The sequence below is a fragment of the Panthera uncia genome, assembly GCF_023721935.1.
Source record: "Panthera uncia isolate 11264 chromosome B2 unlocalized genomic scaffold, Puncia_PCG_1.0 HiC_scaffold_24, whole genome shotgun sequence".
In the NCBI taxonomy this organism is placed as follows: Eukaryota; Metazoa; Chordata; class Mammalia; order Carnivora; family Felidae; genus Panthera; species Panthera uncia.
Window position 1 is genome coordinate 9,288,751 of NW_026057580.1, and position 16,367 is coordinate 9,305,117.

At 39.7% G+C, this 16,367-nt stretch overlaps 1 protein-coding gene across 2 annotated transcripts; it reads right to left on the reverse strand.

Moving 5' to 3' along the window:
• Positions 1 to 2,919: 2,919 nt before the first annotated feature.
• On the reverse strand, positions 2,920 to 16,309 carry PSMB9 (proteasome 20S subunit beta 9). 2 transcript variants are annotated; one of them, XM_049653487.1, is made up of 6 exons: positions 16,002 to 16,309; positions 14,102 to 14,169; positions 12,937 to 13,068; positions 12,147 to 12,276; positions 11,758 to 11,899; positions 2,920 to 11,205 (listed from the first exon to the last, which is right to left on the reverse strand). In XM_049653487.1, exons 1-6 carry the CDS (start codon positions 16,029 to 16,031, stop codon positions 11,078 to 11,080), a joined length of 630 nt encoding a protein of 209 aa, XP_049509444.1. In that variant the 5' UTR covers positions 16,032 to 16,309; the 3' UTR covers positions 2,920 to 11,077. The 2 variants fall into 2 exon arrangements, with proteins under 2 accessions (XP_049509444.1, XP_049509445.1); XM_049653488.1 differs by having other exon boundaries at positions 14,102 to 14,354.
• Between the last annotated feature and the right edge of the window lie 58 nt (positions 16,310 to 16,367).

Below are 16,367 nucleotides of genomic sequence, written 5' to 3' on the forward strand. Positions count from 1 at the left end.
TCTGTCTCTCTCTGTCTTAAAAATAGATAAAACATTTAAAAAAATTAAAAAAAAGTTAAAGACAGAACTACCCTGGGATCCAGCAATTGTACTACTAGGTATTTATCCAAAGGTTACAAGAATGCTGACTCAAAGGTCCACATGCACCCCAATGTTTATAGCAGTGTTATCAACAATAGCCAAATTATGTAAAGAGCCCCAAACATCTATCAATCGACGAATGGATAAGAAAGATGTGGTAAACACAGACACAGACACCCCCCCCACACACACACCGGAATATTACTCAGCGAACACAAAGAATAAAATCTCGCCATTTGCAACAATGTGGATGGAACTAGAGGGTATTATACTAAGTAAATAAATCTGTCAGAGAAAGACAAATATCATGTGATTTCATTCATATGTGGGATTTAAGAAACATAACAGATGAACACAGAGAAAAGTAAGGAAAAATAAAATAAGATAAAAACAGAGAGGGAGGCAAACCGTGTGAGACTCTTAAGTATAGAGAACAAACTGTGTTGCTGGAGGGGAGATGGATGGAGAATTGGCTAAATGGGTGATGGGCATTAAAGAAGGCACTTGTTGGGATGAACATTGGGTGTAATATGTGAGTGATGAATCACTAAATTCTACTCCTGAAACCAATGCTACACTGTATGTTAACTAACTTGAATTTAAGTAAAAAAAAAAAAAAAAGAATAATAAAAACAAAAACCAAACCAAACCAAACCAAACAAAAAACCAAAACCAAACAAACAAAACAAACCAGGCCCTACGATCCAGCAATTGCACTACTAGGTATTTAACAAAGAATACAAAAATACTGATTCAATGGGATACATGCACCCTGATGTTTATAGTAGCATTATCTAAAATAGCCAAATTATGGAAACAGCCCAAATGTGCATAGACTGATGAATGGATAAAGAAGATGTACTATATATATATATATGTATATATATATATACACATACATATATGTATATGTATGTATATATATACATATATATATAATGGAATATTATTATTATATATACAAATGGAAATCTTGCCATTTGCAATGGTGTGGATGGAGCTACAAAGTATTAGGCTAAGTGAAATAAGTCAGTTAGAGAAAGACAAATACCATATGATTTCACTCACGTGTGGAATTTAAGAAACAAAACAAATGATCATAGGGGGAAAAAAAAGAGAGAGGCAAACCAAGAAGCAGACTCTTAACTATAGAGAACAAACTGATGATGGTTACCAGAGGGGAAGTGAGTGGGGGAAATGGGTGAAATAGGTGATGAGGATTAAGGAGTGCACTTGTGATGAGCACTGGGTGTTGTATGGAAGTATGGAATCACTGAACTGTACACCTGACTAATATTACACTGTGTATTAACGAACTGGAATTTAAATAAAAACTTAAAATTTTTGGTCTTGGGCACCTGAGTGGCTCAGTCAGTTAAGCATCTGACTTTGGTTCAGGTCATGATCTCATGGCTCATGAGTTCAAGCCCATGTCGGGTCCTGTGCTGACAACTCAGAGCCAGGAGCCTGCTTTGGATTCTGTGTCTCCCTCTCTCTGTCCTTTCCTCATCGCACTCTGTCTCTCTCTCAAAAATAAACATTAAAAAGAATTTTTTTTGTCTTCTGGCAGAAATAATAGAAAACAATCTCAGAAGCTCATTGGAAATGACTCTATTAAGTATTGTTGATTCTTGATATTGCAGATATTAGAATGAGAGAACAAACTTACGGGTTTAAGCACTGGAATTATAGGACTGCTTTAGTACACAGAAAAACCTTGAAAAAGCACAAACACAAGGAGGCTAAACAGAAATGCTACTAATCAACCAATGGGTCATTCTAAAAAAATCAAAGAGTAAATAAAAAATAAATGGAGACAAATAAAAATGAAAACACAATAGTCCAAAATCTTCAGGACATAGCACAGGCAGTTTCTAAGAGGAAAGTTTATAGCAACACAGGCCTCCCTCAATAAACAAGACAAATCTCAAATGAACAACCTAACCTTACAACTAAAGGAGCTAGAAAAAGAACAAACAAATCTTAAAGCCAGTAGAAGGAAGGCAATAATAAAGATTATAATGAACTTAATAAATGTAAAAGAGACCAAAAACTCAATAGAAAAGGTCAATGAAACCAAGATCTGGGTTTTGAAAAGATAAACAAAATTCATAAACTTTTAGCCAGATTCATTAAAAAAAAGAGAGAGAGAAAGATGCGGGGTGGAAAATAAATGAAATCAGAAATGAAAGGGGAGAAGACTCCACCAGAAAATTTTAGAAGAACAAATGAATTCAGTAAAGTTGTAGGATACAAAATTAATATGCAGAAATTGGTTATATTTTTATATCATAATAACAAACTATCAGAAAGAAATTAAGAAAACAATTCCTTTTGCAATTGTATCAAAAAGAATAAAATACATAAGAATAAACTTAACCAAGAAGGTGAGACTTGTACTCTGAAAATTATAAAACATTGATGAAAGAAACTGAAAATGATAGATATAAATGGAAAGATATGCTGTGCTCATGGATGGGAAGAATTAATATTGTTGAAATGTCTGTACTACCCAAAGCAATATAGAGATTCAATGTAATCTCTACCAAAACACCAATGGCATTTTTCACAGAACAAGAACAAATAATCCTATAATTTGAAGTTCCTCAAAACATTAAAAATAGAAGTACCATACACGCAATTCCACTTCTGGGTACTCACCTAAAGAAAACAAAAACCTTAATTTGAAAAAAAATGCACCCTATAGTTATTGCCGCATTATTTATGACAGCCAAGATATAACATGAAAGCAACCTAAGTGTCTATCAATAGATGAATGGATCAAGAAGACATGGTTTACACACACACACACACACACACACACACACACACACACCCACGCGCACACACACAGAGGAATATTAGTCAATCATAAAAAGAAAGAAATCTTGCCATTTGAGACAACATGGATAAACCTACAGGGTAAAATAAGTGAAATAAATCAGAAATACAAATACTGTATGATCTCACTTATATGTAGAATCTAAAAAACAAAACAAAATGAACAAACAAAACAAACAAAACAAAACAAAACAGAAATAGATTTATAAACACAGAGAACAAACTGGTGGTTGCCAGAGAGGAGAAGAGTGGGAGGATGAGTTAAATAGGTGAAGGAGATTAAACAGTACAAATTCCAGTTATAATAAATCACAGGGAAGTAAAGCACAACATAGGGAATATAGTCAATAATATTGTAATAACTACACATGGTGACATATGATAATAGGACTTATTGTGATAGCCATTTTTTAATGTATATAAATGTCAAACTACTATGTTGTACATCTGAAACTAATATAATATTGTGTGTCAACTATACTTCAGTAAAAATAAATAATAAGACCTTGCCTTTGTCAAACACGCAATGAGGAAGTCTTTATGTCTGAAATCTAAACTGGCTGAATAAAAGAGACTGTCCATCTAATGATACTGAATTAGAACATTACTGAAAATGTTCTGAAAAATCTTATTTATACAGGAAAAACTGCTCTAAAAATTAGAAATAAGGCAAAAATTTTGCTTGCTTGATTATTCACTCTCATACTTGAATACTTTCTCATAATTCTGCCTGATCACAATCTGGGTGTGTTAGGGATTGTAACTTGACTAAAAAGAACCCAGCCAGCCTTGTACTATTAGAGATTAATCTGTAGAAAGCTGATAAGGTATGATGGCTTTGCTTTTTCTCTGGTAAAGAAGATATGTCAAGGTTGTGATTTTATTGCTCTGTTGTACATTAATCATTTTGAATCTCTAACAGCAATTTTTCCTGACTACATTCATCTTGGTTTTGCAAATCTCTCTCTCACCCCCACCCCCTTTTTTTTGTCTTTGAATCAAGTCTCTTTTATTCTTCCTGGGTCCTTCATTAATGAGTTTGATAAGACTTCAAAAAGTCCAAAAAATACATTTCTCTCAGACTTAGGGTTTTAGAGTAGAAATGTGGAGACAACAGATGGAAGGCTCATTATAAACAGGACAAGACACACACACCCCCGCACCCCTTCCCCCACCCAGACACAGAATATGTCTGATAAACTGCATCACTGCTGCTGTCCCACTTCTTCTAAAGCTTGCTTTTTCCTCTGTTGTTAGGAACGGGACTTTACCACAATTGGTATTGAAGACACCTCCTCAACCACTTCTGTTCCAGGAACTTCTTTTTTTTTAACCACTGCTTCCCCAAAAGCCAGTTACTTCTTCTGTCACCTTTGTTAGTGAAATAAGTGCAGAGTGGACCTCCATTTTCTTCTGTTGCTCGGTGTTGAACTGAAGTCACAGGTGGATGAATTTGATTGGTGCCCTAGCTTTAAAGATGGCCTAGGGAATTGAGTTTTCTGATTTCTACTCTGGGGAGGCAGGACTCATAATGCAGGGCAAGTTTTAGAGTATTCTAAGGATTGTGGAACCCCATAGTCAGCCAGAAAACATAACTGTTGTCCATATATGGAATGTGAGATGCTGTGTGGAGGATCTGCCATGAATAAATGCTTTGGTTCATGGGCTACATCAGTACTTCTTAAAGCCCAGTTAACCTACAGACTCTCAGGAGATAATAAAATGATTGGTTTTGTTTTAAGTCATGAAATTTAGGGGTGGTTTGCTACACAGCAATATATAACTGAAAGATACTTGTATATATTTTTTGTGTGTCTGCCTTCTTCACTCAATATTGTTTCTATCAGATTTATCCATGCTATTGAATTATTAGTTTATTCATATGGATTTCTTATATAGGATTCCATTGTGTGAATATAGTACATTTTATTTATCTATTTACCATTGAGGAACTATTTTGTTAAACCATTTGAGAATAATCTGTGGACGTTATGACAATGCATCCATCAATAGTTTGGCATGTGTGTTTCAAGAACAAGGATATTTCTCCTACATAACCACAATACCACCAGCATCACCCCCAAGACACTTAAAATTGATACAATATTATCAAATACACAGTCCATATTCAAATGTCTCCTATTGTCCCAATAATGCCCCAAAGTAAATGTTTATTATTTTAAGCTGCTAAATTTTGGTGCCATTTGTTACACAGCAATAGATAACCAATAGAGTGGGTATGACAGGGTAATAAATAACTAATGCAATGGGTCTGCTTCTTCCAGCAAAGATGTTTGGGAGATTGAGGATTCACAGTTGTCTGACTTCCCTGTGTCTGTTCATATATCACCATGTCATATCTCAGGGCCCGAATCTTCCCAACCAGTGGCCTTACCTTAGCATAAGAGACACTGTGGGGTTATACAATTAATGGCTCTATGACCCTCATCTACATCTGTGCTAGGGTACAGAAGAAAAGGTATCCTTTAAAACTGCTACAGCGGTTTTTAGAATTTCTCATTCATGTCTTGAGTTTGGATGAAAAGCTTTTAATTTGTTCTTTTTTCTATGTATGCTCTCTAAGGCAGTCTAAGGCAGCTAGCCCATAAAGGTAGGGACAAAAAATCCTCAATGAAATCACTCAGTATTTGTTTGATACCTAACTTAATCTAAAACCTGTTTGCATGTTACCTGGGATGTGAGGTCAGTCTGACACTTCAGTGATCTTTCATCTGTCCTAATGGGTTAGCACCTAGTCCATTTCCTTCCTCAACATTCCCACCACATTTATCTCAAAGTTGCACCTTGAGCCATGTGATGGCTGATTTTGTGTCAATTGGGTTATGCTATGGTACCCAGAGGACTCTGACTATTACATTTCCTAGAGAAAGCACTTCCCAGAGAAATCCACTCTCTTCCCTGCCAACACAGTTTAGATAAACATTGAATATCTGTACTTCATCTCTGAGTTTTTGAGAGCATATAGTCTGTATTACACATACCTATACTCCACATACAACTCTGTCATAAACATTGTTGGGTAAAGTTGAATATTGTTGAACCAATTTCCAATGCTTCTGAATAAGGTCAATGGAATTAAGACAGTTTTCTTCTTACAATGTATGCCCATAACCAGCAGAGTTAAGAATTTGGTAAAGAGGACCAAAGATAATCCATATATTCTGGCTCATTATATAAAAAAGAGGATGTTTATTAGATTCTAAAATACTTAGAATAAAAAATACATATTACTGGAGATAATTAATTGGAAAGAGATGCTGTAAATGTAGGGAGGAATCTAAGCTTTTTTAATTTCTATCTCCCCTGTCTAAATCCTGATCCTCAACTGAACACTTTAACTATATTCCCTGTATTTAATTAGATGGAAAAAATAGGGAATTATCGAATATTTGTCATGGAAATATAGAATAAATTGCTCTCAGAGCTATGATTTTCTTTGAGTCATTAATTTTAAAAAAATCTTACACACAAATATTAGAATTATATTCCTCAGTTCGTGGCACATGGTCATCACTGGTCCATACAAAATCTTCTCTATGTTTGTTACTATTTATTTCTCTTGATGCACGTTTCCCAAATTCCAGTTTCTTTCCCTTCACCAAAGGCAACCCTTCTCCTGTGTTTTGTATATATCTTTTGGTTATATGTATTCTTGAAAAATGTGTATTGTTTTGTGTGTATATATTCTTTATTCAAAGTGAGTTGCTTTGTGCTTAACAGTTCATTCTATTACCTTTTTTGTTCCCCCGCCTCTTTTAAAAATGTTTATTTATTTATTTTGAGAGAGAGAGAGGCAGAGAGAGAGGGAGAGAGAATCCCAAGCAGGCTCTGTGCTGTCAGTGCAGAACCTGACGTGGGGCTCAAACCCACTAACCATGAGATTATGACCTGAGCTGAAATCAAGTGAGATCATGACCCAAGCAGAAATCAAGAGTAGGACACTTAACCAACTCAGCCACCCAGGGGCCCTCCCCATACCTCATTTTGAAATCAAGATTATGCTAGCCTAATAAAATTAGCTGAACAGCTTTAATCTTTTTTCTATTTTCTGGAAAAAAGCACATATGATAGGAGTTGTATACTCTTTGAATGTTTGATGGAACTCACCTGTGAAACCATGTGGGCATTTAAAAAAATTATTTTTATCAGATGCTATTAGCAACTTTTTTCATTTCTTCAATATTTATTGGTATTCTCAAATTTTTATTTCTTGTACAAATTGCATTAGTTTAAATTTTTCTAGAAGCTATCTGTCTCATCGAAATTTTTCAATTTTCGATTTGATAATTTTACCCTTTAAGTTTCATATCTGTAATATTTGTAGGCTATTCTCCCCTTTTCATTCCGTATTTTGTTTCTTCATTTTCTCTCCCCTTTATTCATCATCAGTCTTGTTCTAAATTTGAGTATCTTACAAATATTTTTTTAAGAAGGAGCTTTCGGTTTTGTGAATTTTTACTACATAGTTTTTGTTCTCTATTAAATTGCTTTCTATTCTTATCTTTATAATTTCCTTCCTTCTTATTGCTTTAAGTTTATTCAATCACTCTTTTTCAAAATTTTGGAGAAATTTTAGGCCATTTATATTTAACTTTTCTTGTTGTAATAAATGTATTTGAAGCTGTAAAATTCTGAGTACTGCTTTAACTGCATCTCATAAAATTTGATATGCAACATTTTTACCACCTAGTTCTAAACGTGTTATTTTCTCTCATGACTGCCTTTTATTTTTTAAAATGTCGTTGCCATTTATCATTTACTATTATTGTTATTTTTTAACACTTATTTATTTTTGAGAGACAGAGTGTGAGTGGAGGACGGGCAGACACAGAATGTGAAGCAGGCTCTAGGCTCTGCATGGTCAGCACAGAGCCCGAAGTGGGGCTTGAACTCATGGGCTGTGAGATCATGACCCGAGCCAAAGTCAGACACTTAACTGGCTGAGCCACCCAGGCACCCCATGACTGCCTTTTAAATCCACGTTATTCATGAATACTTTCTTAGTTTGCAAACTGTGAGAATTTTAGGTATCCTTTTGTTATCAAGTTCTACTTTTAGTATAATATGGCTATAAAATGTAGCTTTTTTCAAAGATACTGATACTTTGGAATCTACTGTAGTTTCCTTTAGGGTATCATGCATATCCTGTTTTTGCAAATCCTCTATGTGACTTGAAAATTTATTCATGCATATAGAGTTGTTTTTGTTGGATGGTTTCTTTTTAGTTAATTTTTAAAAATTGAAGTATGGTTGACACATAATGTTATATTAGTTTCAGGTGTATAACATAGTGATCCCACAAGTTTATGTTATGCTATGTCCAACACAGGTTGTAGCTGCCATCTGTCACCACACAACACTATTACAATATCATTAATTATATTCCCTGCGCTGTACCTTTTATTATTTTTTTACATTAAAAAAAGGTTTATTTATTTTTGACAAGAGAGAGAGACAGAGAGACAGAGAGACAGAGCATGAGCAGGGGAGGGGCAGAGATAGAGGGAGACACAGAATCAGAAACAGGCTCCAGGCTGTCAGCACAGAGTCCGATGCGGGGCTCAAACTCACAGACTGCGAGATCATGACCTGAGCCGAAGTTGGACACTCAACCGACTGAGCCACCCAGGTGCCCCAAGTGCTGTACCTTTTATATGAATCTTTTGAACCTCATACCTGATTTCCTTTCCTTCTTTGTTTTCACTACCTTGTAGCTCAGAGCCAATTGTTTTTTACCCATCTGTAGCTGGTTGATAAATATATGCCCTGTTAAACTGGCTCTCTGGGGAAAAAAATTCTGACGTGTAACATTCCTGGTTTCTGTAGAATAAATACTTCCAATCATGGCCAATGTTAAGATACCCATGGTTAGCAATTGTCTTTCACAATTTCTGAATATTTTACAATTTGCTCTTGTTTGCCAGTATAAGACAAATCCAGTACTCCATTTCTTTTCTTTTCTTTTTGATGTTCATTTTTTTAATATGAAATTTATTGTCAAATTGGTTTCCATACAACACCCAGTGCTCATCCCAAAAGGTGCCCTCCTCACTACCCATCACCCACTCTCCCCTCCCTCCCACCCCCCATCAACCCTCAGTTTGTTCTCAGTTTTTTTTTTTTTCAACGTTTTTTTTTTTTATTTTTATTTTTGGGACAGAGAGAGACAGAGCATGAACGGGGGAGGGGCAGAGAGAGAGGGAGACACAGAATCGGAAACAGGCTCCAGGCTCTGAGCCATCAGCCCAGAGCCTGACGCGGGGCTCGAACTCACGGACCGCGAGATCGTGACCTGGCTGAAGTCGGACGCTCAACCGACTGCGCCACCCAGGCGCCCCTGTTCTCAGTTTTTAAGAGTCTCTTATGCTTTGGCTCTCTCCCTCAGAGTCTAACCTCTTTTTTTTTCTCTTCCCCTCCCCCATGGAACTGGAGAGTGTTATGCTAAGTGAAATAAGTCATACAGAGAAAGACAAATACCATATGTTTTTACTGTTATGTGGATCCTGAGAATCTTAACAGAAGATGTTCATTTTGTATTTTAGTTTGATCCCCTGGCTTTACTTATTTCCTAGCTTTATTTTCTCTCTGCCCCAGTTTCTTCTCTTCCTTCCCCTTTTTCAGTTGTGTTTGTCTCTGTGAACTGCTACAAGTCCTTTTTGGAATGAGGGACACAAGACACAATTCATTGGCCAATAAAGAAAAAGACAGCTTTCTAATTTTAAAAGGCTTAAATCTTAGTTCAGCTCTCAAAAAGTCCGTGCTGTGCCTCACGTTTGTGTATCTCAGGGTCACTCGGTACTCGTGAGAGTTCCAACCTAGACTCAAGGAATCCCCTTCTCCAGCCAGCTCCCTCATGTGGGAACCTCCCTGCACTCTCCCCCCTACACAGGGTTCCTTTTTCCCCGGTTCCTCCATTCCTCCAGCCAGAACAATGGTTTCTCTAGGCAATTTAGGGCACTGCGGCTTTGCACCCGAGGCCTGACTTCAGGACAAAGCTGGGAGATGAAAGAGGGAGACAAATCCAAAACTACCCATGGGGAGCGTTCCTCTCCAAGTTTGGGCTCTCCTCATAGCCCACCTGCTTTTGTCTACTGTTCAGAGTCCTTCCGCACTTGCTTTTTGTCTGCTTTCCAGAGTTTCTAGTTATGATTAGTGGGAGAGATAGGTTCTTAAGCTATTACTTTAAACTTCAGAATAAATTAAATATCATGGCTAGAAAGAACTCAAGTCTCTACAATTTTAGATTTTTTTTTCTCCTCCAAATGAAACACATACTCCCGAGGGCATAGGCTTGTTTTAGGGTACTTTGAATTTATATGTTAAGCCCGAGATCCAGAAAGAAAAGCAGACAGCAGCTTCCTGGGTAGCCTACTATGATTTCTGTTAAATATATCTCTTAACTGCTCACTTATTAGCAAAATGACATTGGATATCCAAGCCATATCCCACCTTAGAAGTAGCTCAACATCTTTACCTGACAGAAGAGGAAGTGAGGGCTCACAGAAGGGGAATAACTTGTCCTGTCACTTGGTAAGTGCATGGCAAAGATAGGGCTGTAAGTCGGCCTGTTTAACAACAGTTACTCAGGCATCTGGTAATAACTTCTTAAGTGTCAACTACTGTGCTGGTAACTGTTGCAGATTTCAAGGAAGACATGATATACGATGCTTGAGGGAATGGAAAGTTTCATATAGTGGGAGAGGAAGGGCATACGGTAAAAAAAAAGAACTAAATTCCAGATTTCTGCTTTTGAATTTGCTTTGACTTTGGTTAAGGGACTAACCTTTTCTAAGCCTTCATCTGTCTGTAAATGGAAGTAGTAGTCTAATCCATGTACGTTCTTTTGTTTGGGTTATAAGAGATAAAGTTTATAAGCATTTAGCGAATACCTTGCTCAGTGTTTTGATGGCTGTTATTGTTCTTTGAGACTCACAAATCATTCAATTTTAAGCAATTGTCATGTATTGATCTTTAATGTGAATGAACACATTAAGAAAGGGTATCTAACTTCTGGGAGGGAAGAAGCCCCCTCCCCTAACCTTCATCTCCTTGAGCACCCATTTTCCATTGACCATACCAGGTTCTGGTCCCAGACAGTTTATTACAAAATAAGGAAAGGAGGTCTGAGGAAGATTCACTTGTCATAGAATTTCGGCAGCTCATTACCCAAAATTACTTGATGGTCCACACCAGCAGCTGTAATAGTGGCCAGGTAGATGACACCCCCACTAGAGCCATCCCGGTTCATGGCCAGAGCGATAGCTGCAGAGGGTTTCAGGTTGGAGAGAGGGAAAGAGAATGACAGCCTCAGAAATCTTTTCCTTTCCGTCCTGTCTATAAGCTTACTACCACTTTCAGACCTCAAAACCCATCTCCCAGGGACACATATCAAGTGGTGTGCTGGTAAACCAACTTAAAAAAATAAAGTCTTTATATGTAACATCTCCTGGTGTTGGTGGTCTCAAAACTCTCACCACAAAAGATTTCAAGTTATGAATAGCTAAATAAGCAGCTTATGAATCCTTGAATATTTAACAATTGACTCTCATGAGCTAGCCCAAGCCCACTCTAGCACACCAGTGATTCTTAGAGTAACTGTATATTTTAATATGGGGTACTCAAAAAAAGTCAGACTTATGCCTTTGTTCTGAAGTCCCATCTAGTGTAGCATTGTCCTGCATTCTTTCACTCTCAAAAGTGTTCCAGTTTGGACATTAAATGGTCATTCATGTATTCCTCATTGTGTTCCTTACTCTTAACTTCCTTCCTGTGTTTGAAAACCCTCCCCAGGCACCCTTCCACTTGGTTAGTTACCTTTGGTGGTGAAACACCTGCACTCCTCAGGGGACATGCCTGGTTTATATGCCGCATCCACATAACCGTAGATATAGGTGCTGCCAGAGCCACCGATGGCAAAGGGCTGCCGAGTCAGCATTCCTCCCAGGGTTCCATACACCTAGGGGAGGTGTCCTCAGGTCAGACTATGTAAGCATCAATCCTCTCCTTGCCACTGAGACAGTCAGGATATCTCTATTCTGCAGCGAAGCCCCACTATCTCTTTTTCCCGTCCGTTGAGATTATACTATGCAGTATAATCTAAGCAGTGTCCTTGGAACTCATTGCTAGAATGACATATGACCTCTATCTCCCTCTCTAGGGTAGTGGGGAACACCAAGGGAGGGAGTACATTGGGAAAGACTCACCTGGCCCCCGTCACGTTGGTCCCAGCCAGCTACTATGAGATGTGCAGACAGGTCCTCCCGATATTTATAAGAGATATTCCTTACCACGTTGGCAGCAGCTAGAACAAGCGGACATTCTTCCAGTTCCAACCTAAAGGAAGTGTTAGTAATAGGGGTCAATATAATTTCCAGACGTTCCACCCTCCTGTGCTGTTACCATGATCCCTGCCAAGGGACACCTGAAATCTGAAACCCATACTTGTAATAGTTCAAACTCCAGCTTCTCTCCCACATGTACAGGGAGACCAATCTCACACCACCAACTGTTAAGAAGATTTCAATGTTCCCCTCCTTTACTCTTTGTCCTACCCACCCATCCCCCAATTGTATAACTCTTGGCTGCAACGGCCCTGCCTCTATGGATAAAAGCAGATAAGCTTTATTTCTGCACCAGTGATCTTGGCTTCTCACAGGGTAACTGCCTGATAGTATGGTAGGCCACATCATCATCTTCTTTCTCGTTATTTATATTAGGATAGTGATTTACAATTTTCAAGTCATTTTCACATGGATCATTTGATTCTCAAAATAACCATTGGGTGAGATAGGATAGGTATTATTAATTACCTCCACTTTACAGATGCAGAAACCAGGTTTGGGATTCAAGTGCCAGTTCAAAGATAATAAAAACAGGAGTCCAAACAAGAATTTTTCACTTTTCACTGCAGTGCTCCTGGAATAGGACACTATAGTGGTTTTCTGGTTGGGAGAACTCTAGTGATTGTGAACTGAGAACCCCAAAGCTTCATACCCATGGAGCTCCAGTTGGTAGGCGGCCATGTCAACCATGGCTTGGGCATCAGCAGCCGAACCAGAGAGAGCACAATAGATGTGTTGATGTAGTGGAGACAGCTTGTTAAACACTCGGTTTACCACTGCCTTTCTGCCGGGAAGGAGTCAACAGTCATCAGCGTTAGTGTTGCCACAATTTTTGAGGTTAATCATCCAGTGTTTGTCAAATTTATTTGACAAGAGAACAGCCATCACAGAGTACATGAAATTTAATACTTGGATTAGAGCAGGAAAAAAATCATCTCAAATTAAACAAAATATTGCAAGTAATGATCAAAATTAGACTTATTTTTCAGGCTTAGAGTTTATAATAAAACAAAAAATAGTACCTTAAGAATAATGTGCTTAAGCAATTTTTCTTTACTATACCCATCTAGAGGAAGTTGTGTGTTCTTTGGGACATAAAGTAAGCAATATTGACCTAATCCCATATACTCATTTCGCATATGAGGAAACTGGTCAGGATGGAGGAGACAAAATTAGTTCAACATGTACCGGATGAGAAGCTAGGATATCTGCTTGGCAGAACCATCTTTTCTTTCCTTTCTACTTTATTTTATTTTATTTTATTTTATTTTATTTTATTCTATTTTATTCATCTCATTTCATTTCATTTCATTTTAGAGAGAGAGCATGAGTGGGGGAGAGCATGAGTGGGAGAGAGAGACAGAGAGAAGGAGAGAAAGAATCTTAGGCAGGCTTCACACTCAGTGAGGACTTGGGGTTCGATCCCACGACCCTGGGATCATGACCTGAGCTGAAATCAAGAGTCAGATGCTCAGCTGACTGAACCACCCAGGTGCCCAGAACCATCTTTTCTATTTCTAAACATAGATGGAAGGAGGGACCCTGAAATCTTTGTATCCTACCTCCTTCTCATACCTTATTCTTATATACCCACTCCTGTAGGGACAGGCCACATAAGCATTCAGGCTCCTGATTCTCCTCCATGAATTCAGGGACCCATACACTTGCCATATATCTCATTATAGGGGCCTTTCTGAAAGGTTAACTCAATTTCTTCAAAGTTCTACTTTACCAATCTCTTCATGAATGGGTAAGAAAAATATGTTTTGGGAGCCATTGACTTCCTTCCAGAAGAATTCACCTTGACGGGTACTTACCCTACAGACACCCGGGAGTCAGAACCCACCACAACACCTCCGTCGAACTCCACTGCCATGATGGTCGTCTGCGGAGATGTGGAGGATGGGATGTCAGAGCAAGAAGAGTCTTGATTCTCTCATGTTACAGATGAGGAAACATTCCCAGAGAGGGGAGGTGACTGGCTCAAGGTCATACAGTAATTTAGGCCAAGATGACTCCCAATATGGGATTTCCCTTCCATCTTCCCATTTTCTCTATCTTCTCTCCTAGCTGCAAGAGAAGGTCATAACCTGGTCGAAAGAATCACATCCGTAGGTCCCAACCTTCCTAAGTAGAATCCTTCCCAACTATAAAGAAAGAGGTGGGATGAGGTTTTCAGAGGTAGACATTTGGCTTGGGGGGCACTTTCAAGCGCTGGCGCCCCAGTACTTGTGGTGCAAGGCAGCCCCACAGGTGAATTACTTCCACCACGTGTGCTTGGTGTGTGTGTGTGCAGATATGGTACGGACCCAACACAGAGCAAGTGGCTGTGACCTTGGGAAACAGGGTCATGTCTTCTTTTGGCCCACAATTCTCTACCCCACATCCCCCTTAACTAGCTTATTAAACAGCAGAAAACATCAAGGGCCGCAGTGGTTAGCAGGGTCATGCATTAGTAAGGAGGGAAGAAGCCAGGAACATGAGATGATTTAACATGAAGCTTTCATTTAAGGATTTCTGATCAAGAGGTCAACAGTAGCTAGGGGAAGAGATCTGTACCGTTGAGGCGGCTTGTTGGGGGAGTTTTTCAGGTCAAGAAAAGCTGACTTTTTCAGGTCAAGAAAAGAAATTAAGGAAAAGAATTCAGGAAGGTGAAAGGAATAAAGCTATACGGTTTCTACTCCTGTTGAGTTGGAAAGAGCCTTAAAGATTCTTGGTTCAAATGAGGAGACTGAATCATAGAGGAGGCAACTGACTTATCAAGGTCACCCAGAGTTAATAGCAGACTGGGACTAAAACCCAGGTCTAACTCCCACCTCTTGTTTTGACTTCTGTTTCCTACTTCCCACTGCTCATCAGGCAGGGAGGGGAGATTTTCTGCCTTATAAATGGTTTTAGTGCATTCTCATCACCCCATAAGTTACTCTGGACCCCAGGGCTATAGCTCTGAGTGTGCTTTCAGACATATTGACTTACCATGAAGAGAGGGCCATTGAATAAGGGCAGCCCCATTCTAGAGGTTATTTCTCTAAGACAAAGCTGCCCCCAAGCCAAGGGTAGTGGCAGTAGTTTGGGAGCAGAAGCCAGCCAGCCTTGAGCCTGGGCGGGCGGATGGGAGTGGGCAGGGACGACCCAGGGAAGGGAGCACAGCGGCACCTGGGCCAAGCAGGAGCCTTCGTGGATCAGGCTGGTGAAGGGCACCACCAGCTCACAAGGAACCCCCATTATCAGGGCTGGGGGTATGAATTACGCAGGGGCCAGTTTATCAAAGATCTGTGTGATGAGCTGTCCCTTCTCAATCAGTGCCCATATTCTCCTCTCCCAAGCGCGCTCCTACTTCACCCAGGGCACCATTTCTTCATCCATCTGCACCTTCTCCGACCCCCTTCCTTGATTTAACCAGCCCCTCTCTCTAGTCCAGAGTTGAAAGCGAAAGCGCTTCAGAGAAGCTTCCCCTCGACACTTCCAGCTAAGAGCCAAAGCACCTCCTTCTCCACCAGCCTCGCGCGCCTAGTCCTTCGCGGACCCCTTCAAGACCCCCTTCAGAATAGACATGCCCTGTATTCATCGCAGGGCATCTCTACAGGCACTGACTGGCTGCCACAAACTACCTTCTCACTCTGTTAGTTACCATATTCACACCTCAGAGCTTTCGGGGTCCCCCTGTCTTGCCACCTTCTCCACCCCTCTGCTAAACCTCTAGCACAGACTACTTACCCCAGTGTGGACCTCGCCAGACCGCAGCATCTCCGCGAGGCGCCGCGCTCCTTGCCTCCAGGGGCACTGGTTTTCTTCCTGGGACCGAGGGCAGCACTCTGCCTATATAGCCCCGCGCCCTCACCAAGACCGCTAGGGGGCGCCGGGGTCCTTTCGGTGCGGCTTCGCACCAGGCGCTAACCTACTTAGGACAGAACTGCCCAGAGACAAGTGACGAAAAGGCCTGGGGTTAAGCAAGTCCCAAGGCTGGGGTAAAGAAAGTCCCGACAAGTGGGGTCCGCAAGAGGTAGCAGTGAAAGGAAGGACGAGTGTGCTTGATGGAGAAGGCGGAGCCTCAAGACTTCTCTCTCCAGAACCTCAGATCGG